The sequence below is a fragment of the Acomys minous genome, assembly GCF_964271855.1.
Source record: "Acomys minous genome assembly, chromosome: 13".
In the NCBI taxonomy this organism is placed as follows: Eukaryota; Metazoa; Chordata; class Mammalia; order Rodentia; family Muridae; genus Acomys; species Acomys minous.
This window is the reverse complement of record NC_140495.1, coordinates 69,315,105-69,335,726: the sequence shown is the minus strand read 5'-3', so window position 1 is coordinate 69,335,726 and position 20,622 is coordinate 69,315,105. Positions and strand designations below refer to the sequence as shown.

At 45.2% G+C, this 20,622-nt stretch overlaps 1 protein-coding gene across 3 annotated transcripts in view; it reads right to left on the bottom strand.

Moving 5' to 3' along the window:
- PAQR8 (progestin and adipoQ receptor family member 8) overlaps positions 1-20,622 on the bottom strand; it is a 227,069-nt gene that overhangs the window by 182,497 nt on the left and 23,950 nt on the right. For 2 of the 3 annotated variants that reach the window (XM_084754857.1, XM_084754858.1), the window contains exons 2-3: positions 9,107-9,291; positions 2,404-7,186 (exon numbers count right to left, since the gene is read on the bottom strand). In XM_084754857.1, the coding sequence (XP_084610983.1) occupies positions 6,079-7,143 (1,065 nt within the window). In that variant the 5' untranslated portion in view covers positions 7,144-7,186; positions 9,107-9,291 and the 3' untranslated portion in view covers positions 2,404-6,078. Of the gene's footprint in view, positions 1-2,403; positions 7,187-9,106; positions 9,292-20,622 lie in introns of those variants that run through there. The other variant, XR_014774010.1, reaches the window with a different exon arrangement.

The following is a 20,622-nucleotide window of genomic DNA, read 5'->3' as shown; positions in this document are numbered from 1 at the left end:
CTGTAAGTCCAGTTTCAGACAATCCAATGCCCCTGTCTAACTTCCATAGGCTCTCTACAAATCCGGAGCACAGACGCACCTATAGGCAAACCATGCACACACAGCATAAACAAAGCAAAACCAAACCCGCACCCCAACCCCAGTCCTTCATCCCACGCCTCTTCGCTCTTTTCCTCCTGGCACCAACACTTCATTTACTTGGTTTTCTGTTTCTCTCCAACTAAGGGGATTGTATGTTTTGTTTGCTACTGTGTCCCGGGTGCTTAGAGCAAAGCCTGGTACCTGGCAGTCCTTGCTGTTTGCAGGATGGCTATCAGCAAATTCACATCAACAGTCTCCAGCTGGGCTGGCTGGGCTCCAGCGAAAGTCTCTCTAGTACAGCAGCCCTGGCTGTTTGAGGCATTTCACACAGTTCTTTCAACAGGACAGCCAGTGTACCAGTGGCTTTGTTCACTACCCTGGCATCCTCAGGTTACCTGCGTAGTGTAACGTCAGAAGAGAGTGTAATGGAGCTCTTGGTATTCCTGTAAACTGAAGACCGTTGATTTTGGACTTTATAAAATGAAAGTAAGAGGTTGCTTAAAAATTTTAGTTCCTTTTTCCCCCAAGAAGTTTTACATTGCATTACTAACTTACATTTTATGCTTGAAAATGTTTTGATAAAAGCTTTACTTTTTCGCCCAAAACATTTTATGTTCTTAATGGGTCCACAGATTATCTTTCCTTCTCACTTTTCTACATTTTCTTCAATAATCAGATATTGCTTTAAAAGAAAGAAAGAAAAGAAAAGAAACACCTTTGTACTAATCTATGATGACTGCACAGCTTTTGGAAAGATTTTGATAAGGATATAAGGATGGAACTGTGTCAGTTAGGGGTGGGGTGGGGTGTAGCCAATTGCAGTGAAATGTGAGGAGGATTTGGGATTTGGCAAGATTATCAGACAACTTTCTCATATAAGGATCCAACAGTACTTTCAAGAAACTGAGTGGAGCCGGGAGTGGTGGCACATGCCTGAAATCCCAGCACTCAGGGAGTCAGAGGCAGGCAGATCTCTGTGAATTCGAGGCCAGCCTGGTCTCCAAAGCAAGTCCAGAGAGAAACCCTGTCTCAAACAACAACAACAACAAAACCCAAAAGGGCGTGTGTGTGTGTGTGTGTGTGTGTGTGTGTGTGTGTGTGTGTGTGTGTGCAGGATTTGATTTTGTAATCCAGGGTGACTCTGTGGTACACACAATGCACTCTTGGATACCCAAGGATACAGTGTGGTGTCAAGTCACTTTAACTGAAAGAGAAATGGCACAGCTACTGCCAGTTGTGAGGTGCTCAGGGTCAGAAGTTCTGGTGAGATTATGGAAAGGCATATGCTGCGCAGAACTGTTTCATACACACTGCAAAAGACTCCACAGATACTTGGAGCTGGTGCTTCAGATTAGCTGGGCCCTGGAGTTTTCTGAAGGGAAATACTTGAATATTACAATGAGTCGTGCGGCTTTGAAACATCACCACCTTTCTCATGCTCTGGATCAGCGGTGGGTTCCAATCTGTGGGTTTCAAGCCCTTTCACAGTCAAAGGATCCCTTCACAGGGTCACCTAAGGCCATCAGAAAACATAGATATTTGCATTATAATTCACAACAATAGCAAAATTGAAGGTATGAAGTACAATGAAAATAATTTTATGGTTGGGGTCACCACAGCATGAGGACATGCATGAAAGAGTCACAGCATTAGGAAGGTTGAGAACCACAGCCTGCCGTTTGGTTTCAATAGAAACCGTTTGGCCTTACTTGCCTCATACTTACTCAGAAGTTCAAATGGATATAGAAGGGGAAAGCATGGAGTGTGTAAAAACATGACTTGGTCAGACTTCTTGGAGTCTTAAGATACTATCTTCCTATGAGAATCGCGATACAACAAAACCTTAGATATGCTAGCAAGATTACTCTGGTTTTTAAGACTTCACAAATCAGAAACAGGTTCTCTGGTGGAAAACCCTGGAGCAAAAAGGATGATGAGGCATCATGTTCCTGAAAATTCTATAGCGTGTTGTGTAATTATATTTCAAAGAATGTAGGCCATCAATTCAGAATGTCAAAATCTTTAATATGATTGTAATGCAGCTAGGAATATTACGTAATTATATTGAAATCCGCAGAGAAATCAACTCCACGGTTCTTCAAAGGGGAGTTTGTTCTGCCCATAAGTAGAGAAATTATCAGTAGACTTTTTTTAAGGCTTTTATATTTTCCTACTTTTAGATGGATGTTAAGTGTCCGGTCTCCTCCAGCTGGTAGTGTCAAACTAAATAAAACCCGTCTTTAGAATGAGCTTTGGGTGCAGGCAGCCCTTGTCAAGGGGTCAAAGAAGGTCGCGTTCTTTACATTGTCAACACGACAAAAATCCACGTACAAAATCCGTTTAATGATTAATCATGTAAGTCAATTTGTAGAGACAGAAAATAATCTCATTTTCTTTACCAAGCAAACAAGCAAAACAAGGTACAAGTAGCGGCGAAACCTTGGTAACAAGGGCTTACAGATCATTGAGTAAGACAACATCGCCATCTGGAGGATTCAGGTGGAACTACAGAGCAGTAACCAAACAAATGGAGGGCAACAGAGACAGGCATAAACTGCCCTCATGTCAGGGCTCTGAATTCTATTTCACGCTTCCAGTTGATGACTTGTACGGTTGCTATTGAGAGACTTAAAGACCGAAAGTGTAAGCCTGGCATCTTCGAGAACTTTGAGGTGACTTCATTAGAAATGGGTATGGTGTTGGTACAGTCTGTAATCCCAGCGCCTTGGTGGACTGAGATGGGAAAATTGGGAGTTCCAGGCCAGCCTGGGAAACACGGTGAGATCTATCTCAAACAAAACAAAACAAAACAGAACACTCCAAACTAGAAATAACAAAAAGAACCTCCACCAGCAAATGAAACTCAGGGTTCTGAAATGAGAAACATGCACCCCAAATGCAACTTGCTGGCCTCTCTTCTGGAACCAACTAGGGCTTTATATAAATCCACAAGAATTTCATGAGAAAGTATAAATGACTGATGTAACATTTACAGGTTAATGGGTTAGAAGTCTTAATTAAGAGAGGTACTATCTCCCTTATACAAGTTTTTTCACATTATACTGGGGTTTTTTGGGGGGGGAGGCAAACCCCATTATAAATCAGGAGAGTTAAATCTGAAGAGTTAAAATGACCCATTTTATAAATATCTTTACATTATTCTAATTAGATACTGGTATTTTCAAGGAAGACCACAGTCACTCAACTCAATGCCTCCCAAATATCTACTATACGTACACCATTCCTTGGCCTGGGGATAGAGGTCAATGGAGGAACTCTTGTTAAATGCTGAAGGTCTTTCTCGGGTTCAGTCCCAGAACCACAGAAATAACTTTCTTTTTTATTTTATTTTATTTTATCAGTTTCCAAATCACTAGTTAAGAATATTTGTATAATTAAATGAAAAAAAATTGAATGCCTCCATCTCACTTTTCACAGCTACGGTGTCATGGACCTTTCAGGAACAGAGTTCAGCTTGGCACTGGGCTTCCGGAGTGAACTAAAGCTCACTAGATCTCGGTCCACAAGAAGAGGGGTGGTGGTGCGAACTTTTAATCCCGTACTTGGGGGGCAGAGGCAGGTTGATCTCTAGAGTTCCAGGCCAGCCTGGGTTGTATGGTGAGATCTTATCTAAAAAGAAAGAAAGAAAGGAAGGAAGGAAGGAAGAAAGAAAGAGAAAAACAACCACAACCACCACAACAAAAAAGAATACAATGTCTGCTCACAAACACTGCCACAGTTACAGTCAAGAACACCTTTCTTCCTCCTTCTTACTCTCGCTTCCCCACCAGCTTTTAAAAGAATACAGTCTTTATTCTTTTACAGTCTTTGAACCCATAACAACTAGAATTTCTAACACTTTCTGGTTCTCGTTTTAAACAGACCCTCTATCTGTAGCATTTACACACCACCACCACCACCACCCCAAAAAAATCTTTGTTCAGTCCAAACCAGTTCAATTCTGCTACCATCCCTTGCTTGGCTGAGACAGCCAGAAGCTTGGGTCACTCAGCTAGCATAAACATTTATATTCTTGGCCAAGAACGAGAAACCCATCTAATAAAACAACGCAGTGGCCCCATGCTTTTTTGCTTTAGATGCAGTAGAGAAGTCTCAGTTGGCCCCTCCCCCAAAACACAGATTCATAGTTGATTGACAAGTCACTCTATTTTCCGAGTCCCAACAACCTAAAACAGAAAATTCCACAAGTGCATACATTAAATTAAGTGTTTAGACATTCCCATGTATAAGGCACAAAAACTCACAAATCTCTCTCACACACACACACACACACACAAAGATAGAAAATGAAGGTTTAAAGATGAGCAAGTGACCTAAAAGTGGAGAGGCTCATCAAACTGGAGTTGAAACAGATCACTTCCTTTTTCAGTACACAGGGACCTCATACTGACAGGAACTACAGCCGGCCTGTGACCAGAGGGCACCTCAGCCCTTCCTTGGCCACAGCCTCCTTCACTGGATTAGTGCAGAAGTCAGTCCTCGGTCCTCGGGGAGAAGCTGTGTGGCCAGAAGATGTGGGCGGCAGGCCCAGCGCATCTCACAGTGCCTGCTCGTAGCAGTATCACAAACCGTGCATCTGGCCATCCGGTTCCTCATTCTTAATCAAAGGACCTTCAGGGGCCAACGACAGCGACCACACATTTCCCTGTCCTAGGACCTGTTTTACTGATTCTTCTCCAATGGGAGGCGCAGGTGCCTGTTTGAGGACCCTGCATTGGAGTACCTGTGCCGGTCCTTCATAGGACAGCATCCGATGGATATTTGAACCATGGATCTGAGGAGCCTCTTGAAATAATCAGATTCCTCAAGGACCTCCACAGCCATGCTTTTAAGGAGTCTGTTCAAGCCTTCAGATAATTTCCTGGCCTGCAAGGCAACCCTGAATAGCTTGCAGTTAATACTGTGGTCCAGAGATATGAACCGAAAGGGCCCCACGGGCAACAACAGGCAAGGGCATCCATGTTTGCTGCCTGGGTCCCCCTATGGCAGCACTTGGCACTGTTGCCTTTTTTTTTTTTTTTTTTATGTTTCTGTGTTACATGAGAAAGAACCAGCTTCCTGAATGTTCATATGGCTCCAAGCACTTCCCGAAAGTGTAAGAGCTTTGGAATTCTTTATATTACCATGCAGACTAGGGGTGAGATGGGTACTTCAGGCAAATTAGCCAGCTAGTTGCTTGTTCTGAGGAAAAGGGCCAGAGCCGCAGTGGATGAGACCAGAAATCAGAGAAATTGAAAAGTCCATTTTGTCTAAGAATTTCCATGAATCTTCTTGAGTACTCTGACAATCTGAGATCCTAATAAGAAGACAGAGTCCATGGGTCAATGCACTCGGTTACCAAGACCAGCGAGGGGGTGGCGGCAGCAGCTCTGTAAGCATGAGGAACAGCCAGGCTTACTTGGCAGTCTGATTTGATTATCTGTCCAGTTTCGGGACTCAGCTTTGGAAGCCAGAATTCTGCTAAGTGTTCCTGGGTGCAGACGGTTCTCTTTAGTTTGGGATATCATGAATCCTTAGCCAAGATCTCTTCCCGCGCAAGACTATAACCCAGACAGAAAATAAATGTTCCTTTTTAAATCTCTCAATTGCCTTGCACTTGAAGTTCTACAGTCATACCATGTTTTTGAAAATAAGTAGTAATCTTTTTTACTTTTAAAGATAAGGTATTATGTATTAAAGGCTAGCCTTGAACTCACTATGCATAGGAGGATGACCTAGATCCTCCTGCCTCTGCCTCCTTGAGTGCTGCTAATCCTGATTTGTGTGGCACGGGGGATCAGACCCTGGGCTTCCTGCGTGCTATACGAGCACTCTCTACCAATTGAGTTGCATCCCCTGCCTGTAATACATGTTAATTAAAAAAAAAAAAAAATCAAGCCCTAAAAAATAAGAAAGTAAAAAATGTCTATTATTATGTCAAGTTTCCCCCCCCCACATCACAATAGCCCACCTTACACCTTTCCTTGTCTGCAGAGCTCAGGAATCCTTCTTAATCAATCTAGCCTTGACTTTGTGCCTCAGGAGAGAGGCGGTGGCCGCACTGCATGCAGCTAAAAAGAAAAAGGAGAGGCAGGCGGTGTAGACGGACAGGGGCCCATGGCGCTGCAGGAAGATCTCATGGCGTCCCTGGTAGTCCAGAAGGACGGCCTCCAGCTGAGAGAGCGTGCAGATGGAGAGGAAGGCGTGGAAGATTTGATGTCCATGGCCCACGATGTCACAGGAACCGGGGAAGTACTTCTCCGGCACAGGACAGGAGAAGAAGTAAGCGCTCACAAGGAAGAAGAGGATTTGGAGGCTGTGGTACCAGGCTGCCTGCTCCTGGCAACCTGCCAGGTGACAGAGAGCCACCCGATGCGCCACCGGGCTGATGTCTAGGACGAAGGCCAGCCCTGCTGGTACCACTTGACAGATCTTCCGCATAACTGGGTAAGGCCTTCGATAGCGATACTTGGCATAGCAACAGCCAGCACAGGATAGCCAGCCACAGAAGGCAGCCGCTGGCAGGAAGAAAAGCCAGAACCGCTCATACCAGGCCTGGTCGGAGCTGTAGAAAAAGTGAGCCAATGCACTGCCATACTGGTAGACGCTCACCCCGACGTAGTCCACAAAGTAAAACGTGTAGTGGGACAGCTCTGACTTGGACTGCAGCAGGTGGGCCAAGAGGCTGCAGGTGAGGTAAGTGATTGAGGACAGGATAAAGAGGAGCAGGGGTAGGGTGTGGGGAGAGGCCCACTGCAATGCCCCTGCCTCCGCAAAGGCCCAGAATCGCAAAAGGACCGCTAGGGCGGCCAGCAAGTGGGTCCAGACGTTGACCACCTCATTGTGCTTCTGAAAGAGGCTGAAGAAGTAGTAGCGCCACTCGTGCCCCGTGGGGCGGTAGCCTGCGTGAATGTAAGGCTCCCGGAAGAGCTGGGGTACGTCCGTTTCTGGGACGGTGCAAGGCATCTTGGGAAGTCCCTCTTCCAGGATCTTAGGCAGTCGGCGCAGCTGCTGCCCGCTCACAGACAAGGTGCTCAGGCGCTCCAGGATGGCGGTCGTCATGGCAGCGGTGGCTCCCGGGCTCCACAGGGCTCAGCAGGACAACCTGAAGGAAAGCGAGGAAACAAATACAGCTAAGGTGGCCAAGGAAGGAACTGTATCTTTCCGCGATGGAGCACGGCCTGCTCAGATAGCAGGGGAAGCAAGGAGGTCCAGATGGATTCTCTGGGCCTTGTTTTCTTTATCTGTACTGTGGAGCTATAAAGCATCCTCTCACCGAGGCAGCATTCCTACTCCTTGACTACAATTCTCTACAGTGTGACTATACAAGAGGCATCTCTTGCTTAATGGCCGCTATAACGTGTTAGCCTAACATGACTCAGTGATAAACAAGATGTAATGGTACCTAGAAAGTAAAGGTACTTTTAAAGATCAATACACTCCCCACATATTACTAAAATGTAACCATCAGATATCCTTGGATTATTAAATGCAAAGAGCCAAAATAATTTAATAAATAAATAAATAAATAAATAAAGTGTCTATTTCTTTAGCACCCACCTAATCTTAAACTATTTCACCAATTTTACTGGAAACTTTAAAATCTAAGATAAGCAATGGGCTGAAACTCAAAGTAAAGGCAGATTATTTGTCAGTGAGATTTGGAAAGAGCAGTGCACCATGGGATACCTTAGCAGTGTAAAACCCCATCGCCTGTAAAACAAGCATGGTGGCTACGCTGGGTAGCCCCATCTGCAAAGCCGTGTCATATTCTAGGACCATTTCTGCAGTGCAGCCTGTAAGTGGGGCAGTCACAGAAGCCCAGGCTCACGGATCCCTCTGCTGGCTGATGGTGGAAACACATCTTAGCCTTTTCTTTGTTTCTGTTTCTTTCTGTTTTCTGCTGGTCATTTTCTTTCTCTCTCTCTCTCTCTCTCTCTCTCTCTCTCTCTCTCTCTCTCTCTCTCTCCCTTCCTTCCTTCCTTTCTAAAAAATATTGTGTGTGTGTGTGTGTGTGTGTGTGTGTGTGTGTGTGTGTGTGTTCATGTACTTGGGCACCCATAACACACGTGTTGTGGAGAGGACAACTGTGGAGTCCTTTCCTCTCCTGCCATGTAGGTTCCAGGGATCAAACCCATGTTGTCAGAATTACCGTTACCATCTCAACAGCCGCTCTAATGATCACTTTCTTAGTTCCACACTTCCTCTCGCTGACCAACTCTGAAACCCTTAACATTTTTAACTTCAATGCCTGTGTCAAGGCGTCATTCAACAGAGGAATTCAAAGCATGGCTTACATACAACTGGAGTCTAATTGCAAAGAATGCTCTATTTTTCTTTAGGCGCTGCTCAGGAAAGCAAGCAGCTTGGGATTTGCCTCTCCCAAGTAACTGTGTCCATATGTGATGAATTTCAGGCCCCTGAAAGGCTTGCTTTACACTTAGGGCTTTCAGGAGGTAATAAGGTAGATGCACACTAGTTATTTCATAGAATCGATGGGTTTCCGTGTGCATTCACTGAGTATAATATGTTTTAACACACAGGTACTTTGTGTGTCTTTTATCGTCTGAGCTTTTCTCTCTGAAGAAAATTAAATTCTTGTTTTACCTAAATGGCCCCCTTCCTCCAAAATGGAGGGGGATGGAAAGGGACGGGACAAGTGCTGCTCAGGAAATGTCATTCTCTCAGCTTCACATTTCTTAATGATGAAAAGAGAAAGTCTAATCAGGTTTTTAAAAATGTCAGAAATGAAAAGAATAGAAATGTGAAAGAAGTTGAGGGAAAACCTGGCGTCAAGGCCTGGGTTTGCTGCTTCCTGAAAGGCCAGCTAAAACCGTACAGGCCTCAGTCTTTTCCTCTATAAAATGAGGATAATAATTTCCCCTTCTGCCACCACTGCTGTGAGGGCTACGTTGCTGGTCTGAGATGGTGGTCCGTCACTGGTAAGTAGCTCTGGGCTGGGCTCTGTGTTGGGTACTAGTACTCAGTAGCAGGGATACGATGGCCCCAAAGGCAGGCTACTTGCCTTTGTAGAGGTTATGTCTGTAGTGTTACGTAGACAGGAATGTAGTGGGCTTATGACAGAGAAGTGTGGTCCATGCTCCAGGTGAGGCATGCAATGACCCCCAGGGTCTCTGCAAACAACTCTGCAGGGAGGTGAGGTTGGGAGACAAGCTGCTTCAAGTGCTTCAGTCAGGACTTGAAGAATTCCTGGAAAAAAACAAACAAATGAACTGAAACATAAGACCAAGCAGAGAACAAATTATTTACCTTAAAATTTATTTTATGCATGTTTTACTTAGTGTTTTCCCTACATGTGCACCACATATATGCCTGGTACCAGTGGAGGTCAGAGAGAGTGTGTGGACCATCTTGTGGGTACTGGGAATTGAACCTGAGCAACAAGTGTTCTAACCACCGAGATATCTCTTCAGCCCCTACTTTTTTTTTTTTTTTTGAGACAGAGCTATGCTCTGTAACCCAGGCTAGCCCCTGAACACATGCAACCCCTACTTCAGCCTCCCAGGTATGGGACCCCACTGTAGCCTCCTACTTAAAGAACTTTTATTTAGTTGCAAACCTAGCGAACCTAGTCTCTGAGTGAACTCCTTTGTATGGCAGTGGCAGGGAGGCCTTGAGCTCCAGTCCTGAACATTACTGTTCACACCTCATGTGCCTACAGCCTGCAACCTCTCATCTATGAAGTGATTAATGAGAAACTGTCCCATACACTATTCAAATAGATAAGCTCAGGGCAGTCATTTTGGTCAGTGAGAACTTCCTTACAGCAGCAAGAATTTAGCTGGTAGCCAACCCCAGACTCCAAAGGCCACAGAAAAAAAGATTAAAAATGAGACCCCTTTCCTCAAAAGACGTATTCTAAGGAGATAATTCAGGCCAAATCACTAGTTAGCCCAAAATCAAGTGTAAAGTGGAGTGAAGCACAAACAAATCTCTGCGGAACAGACTACTGAAGGCTGGTCGTGAGGAAAATGGGTTGCTGTTGGGCCTAGAGGGCTACAAAGGGACAAAATATAAACAGAGGGGCGGTGTGGCTTTTTTGGTGGGTCCATAGCAGAGGGACTATTTGGAAATAGTAAGAAAGAGAATGGGGCAAATCTTTCAGTGCTTATTTCCCCTGAGTATGAAAGAACCCCACGGTCACTCTGTTTCCTTCTCTTACCATCCCCATCAGCTGTGATGGAGCCATAGGCCTCCCTGCACATCTGGCACACCTTCATCCTGCTTTGCATTCAGGGTCTTTTTCCCAGGCCCTTATCTTCAGCTACTGTCTATACCAGAAACGTTCCAAACATTTCTCTGGCCAGACCATTCCTAAGACTGGGATTTTAGTTAACTAGCCGCTCTAGAAGGGTTTGACCTGGATGCTGCATGGGCACTTCAAAACCAGTATCTTTGAACATCTTTGGTCCAGGCTTGTTCCTCCCCTTGCATTGTGGGACATCCTGGCCTGATGGTTTCTAGAATTTATTCACGCTTTGCATTTCTGCTTCCTCTCTTTAATTCACAATGCTAACAATAGCTTCCACCATAGCTATCATCAGTCCAGAGAGTATCCTTTCTTCTGTTAATGAACCTCCTGCCTCACACCTCCAACCACTTCCTGGTGATGGTTAAAACAGAACCGCTGTCTTGTTCTTCCTCAAGTGGCCACTTATTCACAATACAAACTGTATGCCCTGCCTTTCGAACTACTCCTTTCTCTGATGACTTAGTTTACCTCCTACTGCCTGAACCCACACCCCCAGGCAACGTAAATAACCTGGAGCCTGGATCCCAGCAGCAGTGAATCTTCCTCTAGAGTGCCCAGCACTCTCCATCTCCCGTGCTCGCAACCCAACTATGTGCTAACCATTCGACTCCAGCTCACTCGCCAAGAAAAACTCCTTCCTAATGGTGTGCCTCCCTTATGGCTTTGCCTAGTTCTTGTAGTATGCCGTTTTGCCTTTCTCTACTCCCTTCTCCTGAGCCATGGTCATGGACATCCTCTGCTCACTTGCTCATTAGTCGCTCATAGTTGAATGCAGGGATTGTTCCTTGCAGAAGTTTCCACAGTTAAAATAGTATCTAGCATACAGAAGACACTTCATAACTATTTACTGAATAGATCTTGGAGGAGATGGGGAGGGGGGTGGGGGGCGGTGGGGTGATGGGGGGTGGGGGGGTGGGGGGCGTGGTTACTGGGTTGGTTGGAAGAGCGGCTGTCAGTGTTTGTTGTAATCAATTAGCTATGTGTCCCTGGCTGAGACGATGAATTCCTCAGTGTGGCTGCCAAATGGGAAGGTAAGAGGAGGTGACTCCTCTCTACCCATGTCTCAGGAAAATCAGAAATAATGGTAAAGTGGGCAGAAGTGGATAACGTATTAAAGATCTGTTGACATTTAAAATAAAAGTAGCCACCATTTGGTGTGACAGGCACTTAGGAACTGCTTTTGCTGAAAAGCCTCAAAGATTTAGCTCTTCGCTTGGCTCACAAGGTAACCAAACGCAGGATAACAACCTGGTGTGTCTGTCTCCAGTTTGCACTTACTGCCGGCTTTCCCAGTGCCCTGTTCCAGGTCTTCAAAAGACTCCTTCAGGTGCCCAGTGACTGCTCTAGGCCTGCAGTCACCTTGGGTTCCAGAATTATGCAGACATGTCACCCTAAGCAGGAAGGATCATCTTATGGAAGTGGCTGGCTTATTTCCTTAAGACAGAAGGATTTCTTCAAACCATCCTGTAGAACCAGCCAGTGGTCAACCAGATCAGTTTACCTAGATGCTGTATTTATGATTAGCTCCTGTTCCTGACTGATTCTTAGGGCAAAGCTACTATGGGCCTTCGGAAGGCAGACTTGAGGTCACTGAACACTTTGACCTATGTTCCCAGTGTGGTGCCGTTGGTTACCATCAAGCAGTTCTTTAATAGGCACACTGAAATGGGTGGCCGAACCTCATCAGTTGGTACTCTGGGAGCTGAGTCTTTTGCTCCCAACTCTCATAACATAGTCACAGCCATATTACCCGGATCACCATCAGAGTTGTTTCTCTGTGTTCGTGGGTTCTGCAGCCAGAGTCCAGTGCTTATAGATTATATATACATCGCTGCACTTGGGAGGCAGAGGCAGGTGGAGCTCTGTGACTTTGAGGCCAGTCCTGATCTACAGAGTAAGTTCTAAGACAGTCAGGGCTACACAGAGAAACTGTCTGAAAAAAACAACAATAACACAAAAACCCAAAACAAAACAAAACCTTTTAATCATATCTTTACTGAGTATATAAATGTTTTCTAGTTGCTTTTAAACAGTGCACATGATATTTACATATCATTTACATTGCATTAACTATTGGTAAGTAACCTAGAGGTGATTTGCAGTACATAGGAGGATGTGCAAGGCTCATAAGCAAATAAGGCACTATTTTACTTAAAGGTCTTTAGTGTCCTCTGATTCTGAGATGAGAGATGGAACCAATCCTCCACAGATACCATAGGCAAATTTTTTGCACCTTAAACTTATTTTAATATACTTGTTGCGTGTTAAAAAGGAACACATTTTTTCTGTTGTTTTACTCAGGGACCCCTTACAGCTCTCCTCACAATTCCTTTAAAGGCGCTCTCTCTCTCTCTCTCCCTCTCTCTCTCTCTCTCTCTCTCTCTCTCTCTGTGTGTGTGTGTGTGTGAGTCCATGTCCTTATATTTTGTAAAACTGCACCCTGCCACTGAGCTACATCTACAGCCCAAAATTAATTGGATGAAGATTAAAATAAGATTGTGATGAAAAGTTCTGCCAAACATAGTATGTGTACCACGAATCTACTATAAAGCTCCATTCTGAAAGCTTTACACTAAGAAACTCTTTAAATTATTTAGAAAAAATGTGAAATGAAGAAAAAAAAAGAAAGATAAAAGTAGGGTAAATCTAGTACTCATGGAAATAATTTTACATTTTAGTCAAAACGGAGTCTTTAGATATTTTTAAAAGGGTATCACAGGCTGGGTGTGGTGGCATACACCTTTAATCTCAGTACTGTTGGAGGCTGAGGCAGGAAGACCATTGTGAAGTTGAAGCCAGCCTGATCTAGATAGTGGTCAACTAGGGCTACATAATGAGACCTTGTCTCAAGCAATAAACAAAAAAGAAATCACAGCACTATACAAAGTATTTCTTAAAGGGATAAATGTATTATTGCTGTTGCTATTATTATTATAACATTTTATATGCATGGGTGTTTTGCATGCATATATGTCTGTGCACCATGTGAGTGCCTAGTGCCCTTGGAGACCAGAAGAGAGTGCTGGATCTCTTGGAACTAACTCCAGTTACAGATAGTTGTAAGCTGCCCTGTTTGTGCTGGGAACTGAACCTCGGTCCTTTGAAGTGCAGCCAGTGCTATTAGCCACTAAGCCATCTTTAAGTGTAAGGCTTGGTTTTGTTTATCTAGGTTAGGCCGATGAAAACCACATACAATACAGTTGGTAAGGACAAAATGCTGAGTTTCCGGAGAGCGGTTGTAATCCCCTGGAAACAGTTCAAATCCGTTATGGCTTAGAGGAAATCCATCCAGCTCCCTCCTAGTGTAACTCTCACCTCACTTGTGTGATCCCAGGGATGTGTAGCGGTTTCTCACAGCCTAGAGTCACGGCCCCTGGAGATTTCTCAGTTGTGATTCTAGTGCGGGGGCTGGGGGGTGTGGGGGAAGGGCAGAAGAGGGTATCAGATCCTCCTAGAAGGGGGGGGGGAAGGGGGGGAAGGGAGGGGGGTGTTACAGGGAGTTGTAAGCCACCCTGTCGGTGCTGGGAATTCAACCCCAGGTCCTCTGCAAAAGCAGACAAGTGCTCTTTAAGAACCGTGTTATCTCTCCAGTCCCATCGTGACTCGGTTCACAAAATGAATGCACGGAGACATTCCAACCTAAAGATGTGGGTAGAAAGCACGCCAACACAAAAACACACGTAGGAAAATGCCATAACGAAACCTAGTATTATGTGTAATTAATGCACAGTGATAAAAACTAAAGCAAAGAACAAGTACTGAATTCTGCTACTCATATTCCATGCAGTCCAGAAAGCCTCTCCCAGATCAACAAAGCAGAACATTAAGTAGACTCTGTATTTGAGAAACTGACGTAGCTTGGTATGAAAGACATTTTAACCGGTAACCACCAAGACGCCCAAAAAGCAATGGTGTTCCTTGACTCACTCCGAAAACCCCACACGATCCAGCCTCAGCCTTGGACTTGCTGGTTGCAGGGGATGAACAGTGAGACATGAAATGACCCAGCTGTTGGTCTGGCTCTACTCTCATGCGGCAGCTTGTGGCATGCGGCCATTCATCCCTCCGTGTCTCAGCATCCCTGCCCATCCAAGCTCAGCTACAGTAGGATTTTAGAATGCACCTCGGCTATGGTTTGCTCATACTGAAATCATCAAGAAACAGATTCTGTGACGTCACCCCGTGCCATTAAGTGCAGGGCACACAGATGGCAGGAAGGTGGCCCTGCTGGTTGTCTGGCAAAGAGCAGAAGAGCAAACACTCTCAGCAGAGGTCAAAAGAAATGTTTCCAGAATCCCCAGGTCAGTCAGCCTTGCACATCACTGCATAACCATAGGGGCTGAAAAGAAAACAGCAGCTAAAATGACAGCACGGGCTCAGTTAGAAGCCTCAAAAGCTGAGATACAGCAGGGCACAAACCCGAGTGGTTCCAGAACCTCCAGTCATCCATCAAGGAAAAGACTGCTGAGCCTGCCCAGATCTTTGCAACTTCTGCCAAGAATCATATCATTGTTTATAATGTCATATTTGAAGGCTCAGTGTTACCAACAGAATACTATTATTAGCAGAGATAATTTTAACTTAGATTCACCAACAGTTGGTGCATGTTTCCCTTATATTTATTTGAGAAAACCCAACGAGCAGCGTCCTGAGACCCAAAAATAGAAGACTAGACTGAATAAATTATAAATCTATACAAAATTCATTACATCTCATTTCTCAAAGTATGCACACGGTAGAATTGTATGCTTCCACTTCCCTCGGAGTGTCCCTGCACTTTGAACAGTGACTGACAAGCATAGTGAAGACTTGTTAAATGAGTACATTAAGTCCTATTTTTGCCAACACAGAAATGTGACACAGAAAACCTAGCTATGCACAGAATTAATGAAACTCTGACGTCACTAAGTAGTGGGATTAGAAAACTCAGGATATTTCCATGTGGCAAATAAGAATATTTGGCATAAATGTGAAAAAGATTGGCAAAACACGATTAATTAGTAAAATAAATATTAGCAATTAAACTACCACCCTTTGAAAGGCACCCCGACATTTTAAAGGAGTCGACACATTGTGGGGTTTGAACTTGTCTGGTTAGCGTGCTAATGATGCTGTTTGGAATAACTGACCAAACCTGCTATAATATGAGCTAATGATGGGGAGGCTGGAACAGGAGTAGGAGGAAACACATTTGTTAAGAGCAGTAGCCATGTGTTTTGTTTGCTTGTTTGTTTCAGATCAAGAAAGGCTGGACACACGGGAACTGAAGACCTTCCACATAGCACACAAACCCAAGGGGCTCTAGCAACCAAGTCAGTCCTTGACTGAGAGAAATCCTCCCTTTAAAACTACTCTTTGGCAGGGCACAGTGGCGCACACCTATAATCCCAGCACTCAGGGTGGCAGAGGCAGGCGGATCTCTGTGATTTTGAGGCCAGCCTTGTCTACCAAGCCAGGACATCCAAAAACTACACAGAGAAACCCTGTCTTGAAAAACCAAAACCCAAAACCAAACCAAACCAGCCAACCCATCAACCAAACCAACAAAAACCCCAAAACTACTCCTTTGATGGGCATGCCAAGACACTGAGGAGCCTTTTTAGCTTTGTGTTGGATTTCTGGCTGGAGGAATGCCCTGTGCTATGGGGCTTCTCACTTAGGGTGGATGGTAAGGTCTTGTTGTATTTGTTTGAAGGTGCTGTTTTACATTTTATTTTCATTAATTTTTTTTGTTTTGGTTTTTTTTTGGTAGATGAACTTGAGCTCTATAACTTAAACCTGGAATGCTAGAATTGGTGCCAGTAGGCCAGGACTGGTGGTGCATGCCTTTAATCTCAGCACTCGGGAGGCAGAGGCAGGGGGATTGCTGTGAGTTCGAGGCCAACTTGGTCTACAAAGCAAGTCCAGGACAGACAAGGCTACACAGAGAAACCCTGTCTCGAAAAAAACCAAAAAAGAAAGAAAGAAAGAAAGAAAGAAAGAAAGAAAGAAAGAAAGAAAGAATCAGTGCAAGTAGCGACTGCCAAACCATGTAGGTCTTTGTCTTTTCAAATACTTTTAATATTAAACAGAACCAAAGGAAAAAAAATGCTTGTAAAGTCCCCCTGCCGAGGACGCTACATCTGTTTTAGATTGGCAGGAATCTTTGCTGTCTTCTAGTCCTGGCGGTCTTTGTGCCTTCCTTTGCGACCTTGTATATGATGAAAGACAGGAGAAAAGAGAGTGCCATCTTAGTTTGCCCCGACACCCCTGGGAGAAGATGACAATGACTCCTCGGAGTGCCTTCCCTCCAAGGAAGCCCCCCAGCTAGAACTCCTGTCTCTGCTTCGCTCTTACTTGCCTTGCCACCCACATCTCAGCTAATGTCATTTGAACAGGTGTTAGCCTCAAAACGCGCCACTGTACACACGGAACGAATGTACCCCAGGCGACAAGCAGTAACTGTGTCACCAGGGAGAAGACTTCAGAGGAGCTGAAAACAATTCAGAAGAAGAGCACACAGAACAGTGTGAAGCCATCAGGAACTAGGTCGGCTGGGTAAGGAGGCTCATTTGTTCTTTCTAGACTTCTTGTTTGGGCCACGGTAAGCCCAGCTGTCTGCAATACCTGCTAATTAAAGGCTAGGGGCAAGGAGTCTCCATAGACTTCCCTCACCAGCATAGCTATTTGCTTTATTGGGTGTGGCTTGGCTGCAGTCAGGCAGCCTCTCTGCTTGTGCTAGCTGCTGGCAGGCAGGCAGCTTCCAGGCATCTGCAAACCTGCTGGGACCTGGGCCAGCCCCGGTGAACTGCAGGGAGCTGCTCATCTCCACTGACAGGGGTCAGTCTCAGGAATGTCCTTGCTTTCTTAGAGTTGGGTTGGAACACCCCGACAGCCCTATGGTTTGCATCACCACATCTATGGTTGATAGGGTACACTCTTCAGACGGTCCCCAGATGTGGCCTTTTTGTTTGCTATCAATTCAAGGACATCACTTGATTCTCACGTTCTCTTTAGATAACTTGAAGGCTTTGGTTCAATTCTGACTCACCAGGAAGCCTTCTTCGGGCCATTTTGGCTTCTCTCCCTCCCAGAATACTTGCCTACCTGTTTTACATGTTACAGCCAGATGCACGTGAATTTTCACTACTGTGGTATAGGGAGCTTTGTCCTCCAGCCCAAGCTCTTAGAGATCGTAACACGGACTTATTTCTCCTTTCTCCTGTTTGTAGACTAGCTGAGTAAAAGAACCCCAGGATTCACCATCAGATAACAACTATTCAAAGACAAAATGAAATAAGAAACCCTTGGCCTGCTACATAGGTAGTACACCCCTACAGTCCCAGCACTTGGGAAGTTGAGGCAGGAAGACTGCCATGAGTTCAAGGCCAGCTTGGCCTGATTAGTGAGTTCCAGACTAGCCCGAGGAATGTAGCAAGATTCGGGCAGAGATAACTAAAAATAATGCAGGCTAGGAAGATAGCTTGGTAAGTAGTGGCGCTTGCTGCCAAGCCTAATGACCTAAGTTCAATTCCCCGGGACCTGTATGGTGAAAGGACAGTACCAGCTCTCAAAAGCTGTCCCTTTACTTTCGCAGGTGGCCTGTGACACACTCCTGCTCACATACATACAAAAGGAATGAAAGTTGAGTGTGTTTTTCAAAAGGAAACAATGTGTGTATTGGATGCAGGAATCTGTGTGTGGTTCATCCACAACAATATTTAAATTGTTGACTGAATTACAAACCACCAGCTTGCTTTTAGTCTTTCATCTCCCATCACTGGTAATTTTGTGTTCCAAGAATGCCTAATAAGGATTCAGGGAATGGAGAGTTAGGCAGGCGGGAAAAAAAAAAAAAAGCCAATAACACTGGAGAAGAGAGAAAAGGCAGGAACCTAATTTCTTATTCTTGGTGCATAAAGAAAGCCAGAACAGCCTGTCCTGGTTCCCTGGGCGAGCCACTCATTCGACACTGCCAATGCTACTGTATACCCCACTGTGCCTGGCAAAACCTGCTTCCTGCTTAAACTTAGGCTCAGATAGAACCTCTCTGTGACATTGAGGACAGCAGAGCTGATGAAGCCCTGTCAAACTCCCTCCCTAAGGCATTTCAGGTTGGGATAGCATGATATCACAAAACAAGTGGATTTTAAACAACAAACATCCATTTCTCCCAGCTGTGCAGCTTTGAAGCCCTCTCCTAGCGGGGCCCTTGCAAGGCACAAGGGCCACGGAGCTTCCAGAGTGTCTTTCATAAGGGACCTGGGGGGACACATTCAGTCTATAACACCATCTTAGCATTATTATGCTGCTGCACTTGCTTGGTTTCCTTCACTTGGAATTGTGAGCTTCACTGAGATGGATAAGGAAGTTGTTCATTTATAATTTTAATTAATGAGTGAATTAACTGAATTTAGTACAGTGCCGGAATCTGAAGCTAAGGCCTTGAGCTGGCTAGGCAAGCACCCTTTCACAAACATGACCCTTCACCCTAGTTTGTGGCACTTGGCTGTGAGAATAGTTGAGGCACAGAGCCCTTAAGCCTTAAAGCAAACTGACTGTCCCCTCCCCCGCCCTGCTGCTTTCAATCCTCCCATCCCAAGAACCCAACAACGGACTGTGTTGCAGGAAAAGCAAATCCATCAACCACAAACGAATGATCTAGACGGCCAGAGGATGGCCGGCCTCTGAGCTGACACTGGGTGAGGAATCCTGCCTGTCACCTACGTAGACCTTCATTTCCCAGGTTAGTCTATGGGGGCTCGCTTACAGGTGCCTCTGGAGTCACGAGTCCATCTCCTGGTGTGGCCTTTTGCATAACGGTTAATGATGATCCATAACCAGTGTAGTTGAAATGATTAAGTCATTGGTTATTTGACTGAGGGCCGTCATTTGAAAAGCCAGCGTGCTCAGTTCCGATCAGTAAGAGCTGCCACACAGGGACAGCTTTCCCCTCCATCGTACTAACTGCCCACTGGCTGCCCTGCACTGCTGACAAGAACGGTGGGACTATCATTAGGAGTTACGTTAGCTCCACGATACCAGGTTTATAGTCCCTTCTCCCAATTACAGGGATCCTGACTCCTACCTGTGTCTCTGTACACCTTGGGTTCCCTTCTTTTCTTCGTCTAATCACATGATTTGAGCCAGTGGCATAATAATGTGACCTGGGGCCAGCCATTTCACTTCAACACTAGCCAGCCTACCCCAGCCTCCATTGTCATTGGCGGAGTCTGCCTGCCTGCTCCTACCCTAATTATACATAATTTCTCTTCTTTTCTTTTTTCTTCTTATCCAGTGTGTTGTGGGAAGTCCTAACATATTGTGAAACATATACGGCTTCAATTTTCTTTTTTTTTTTGCCATGGCTTCTCTTTATCCACCTAGGTGTCCACACCAGCACCACAAGCAAACTTCTCCTGGCATACCTACTTTTGTTATCAGTATGGTCAATTTCTCACTTACAGACGCTTGAAGTCTAGACTGAAATCCATCACCAGGGTTGGTGGTGCAGGGTTATAGTCCCTGCTCCACAGGAGGCAGAGGCAGAAGGGCGGGATGTTCAAAGCTAACTGCTACAGTGTGATCTCAAGGGCAGCCTGTGTACCTCAGTAAGATCCTGTCTCAGAATAAAAACTAAGACGGTGGGGCTTGTATAGAGCTCGGTGGTAGAAATGTGTCACAAAGAAAGAAGTTTCCTTCCCTTGTCTCCCACTTCCTATAAAGAGTTCCAGTCATTAAGACTTAACTAATTCTTAGCATATAAAAAAAAAACCCTGTCCTTTCTGAGCAGGGCGGTGGTGGCGCAAGCTTTAATCCCAGCACTTGGGAGGTAGAGGCAGGTGGATCTCTGTGAGTTTGAGGTCAGCCTGGTCTACACAAGTTCCAGGACAGCCAGAGTTACATAGAGAAACTCTGTCTCAAAACAAAAACAAAAGCAAACAAACAAACCTGTCCTTCCTGACAAGATAAAGCATGTTCTGGGCAGAAAGGCTGTAGAGAAAACCTGCCACTGCTGCTTTATTTCACGTCTACAGACCTGTATCCTGTCCCAGCTACAACAGTGGTGACAGTTTCCTGACTGTTCTCAGCTCCGGTTCTGTTTTATTTGATTGGCTAAGATTCAGCTCAAAAACCAATGTGCTCCCGACACCTATAGTAGCTCCCATCTGCCAACTAAAGCTCACACTCCCGAGCCTGTCAATCAAAGCATTCCATGACCTAAGCCCTGGTCCACATCCCTGGGAATTGTCCTCTCTGAAGTTATGCAGGACAAAGGAGAGTAAACA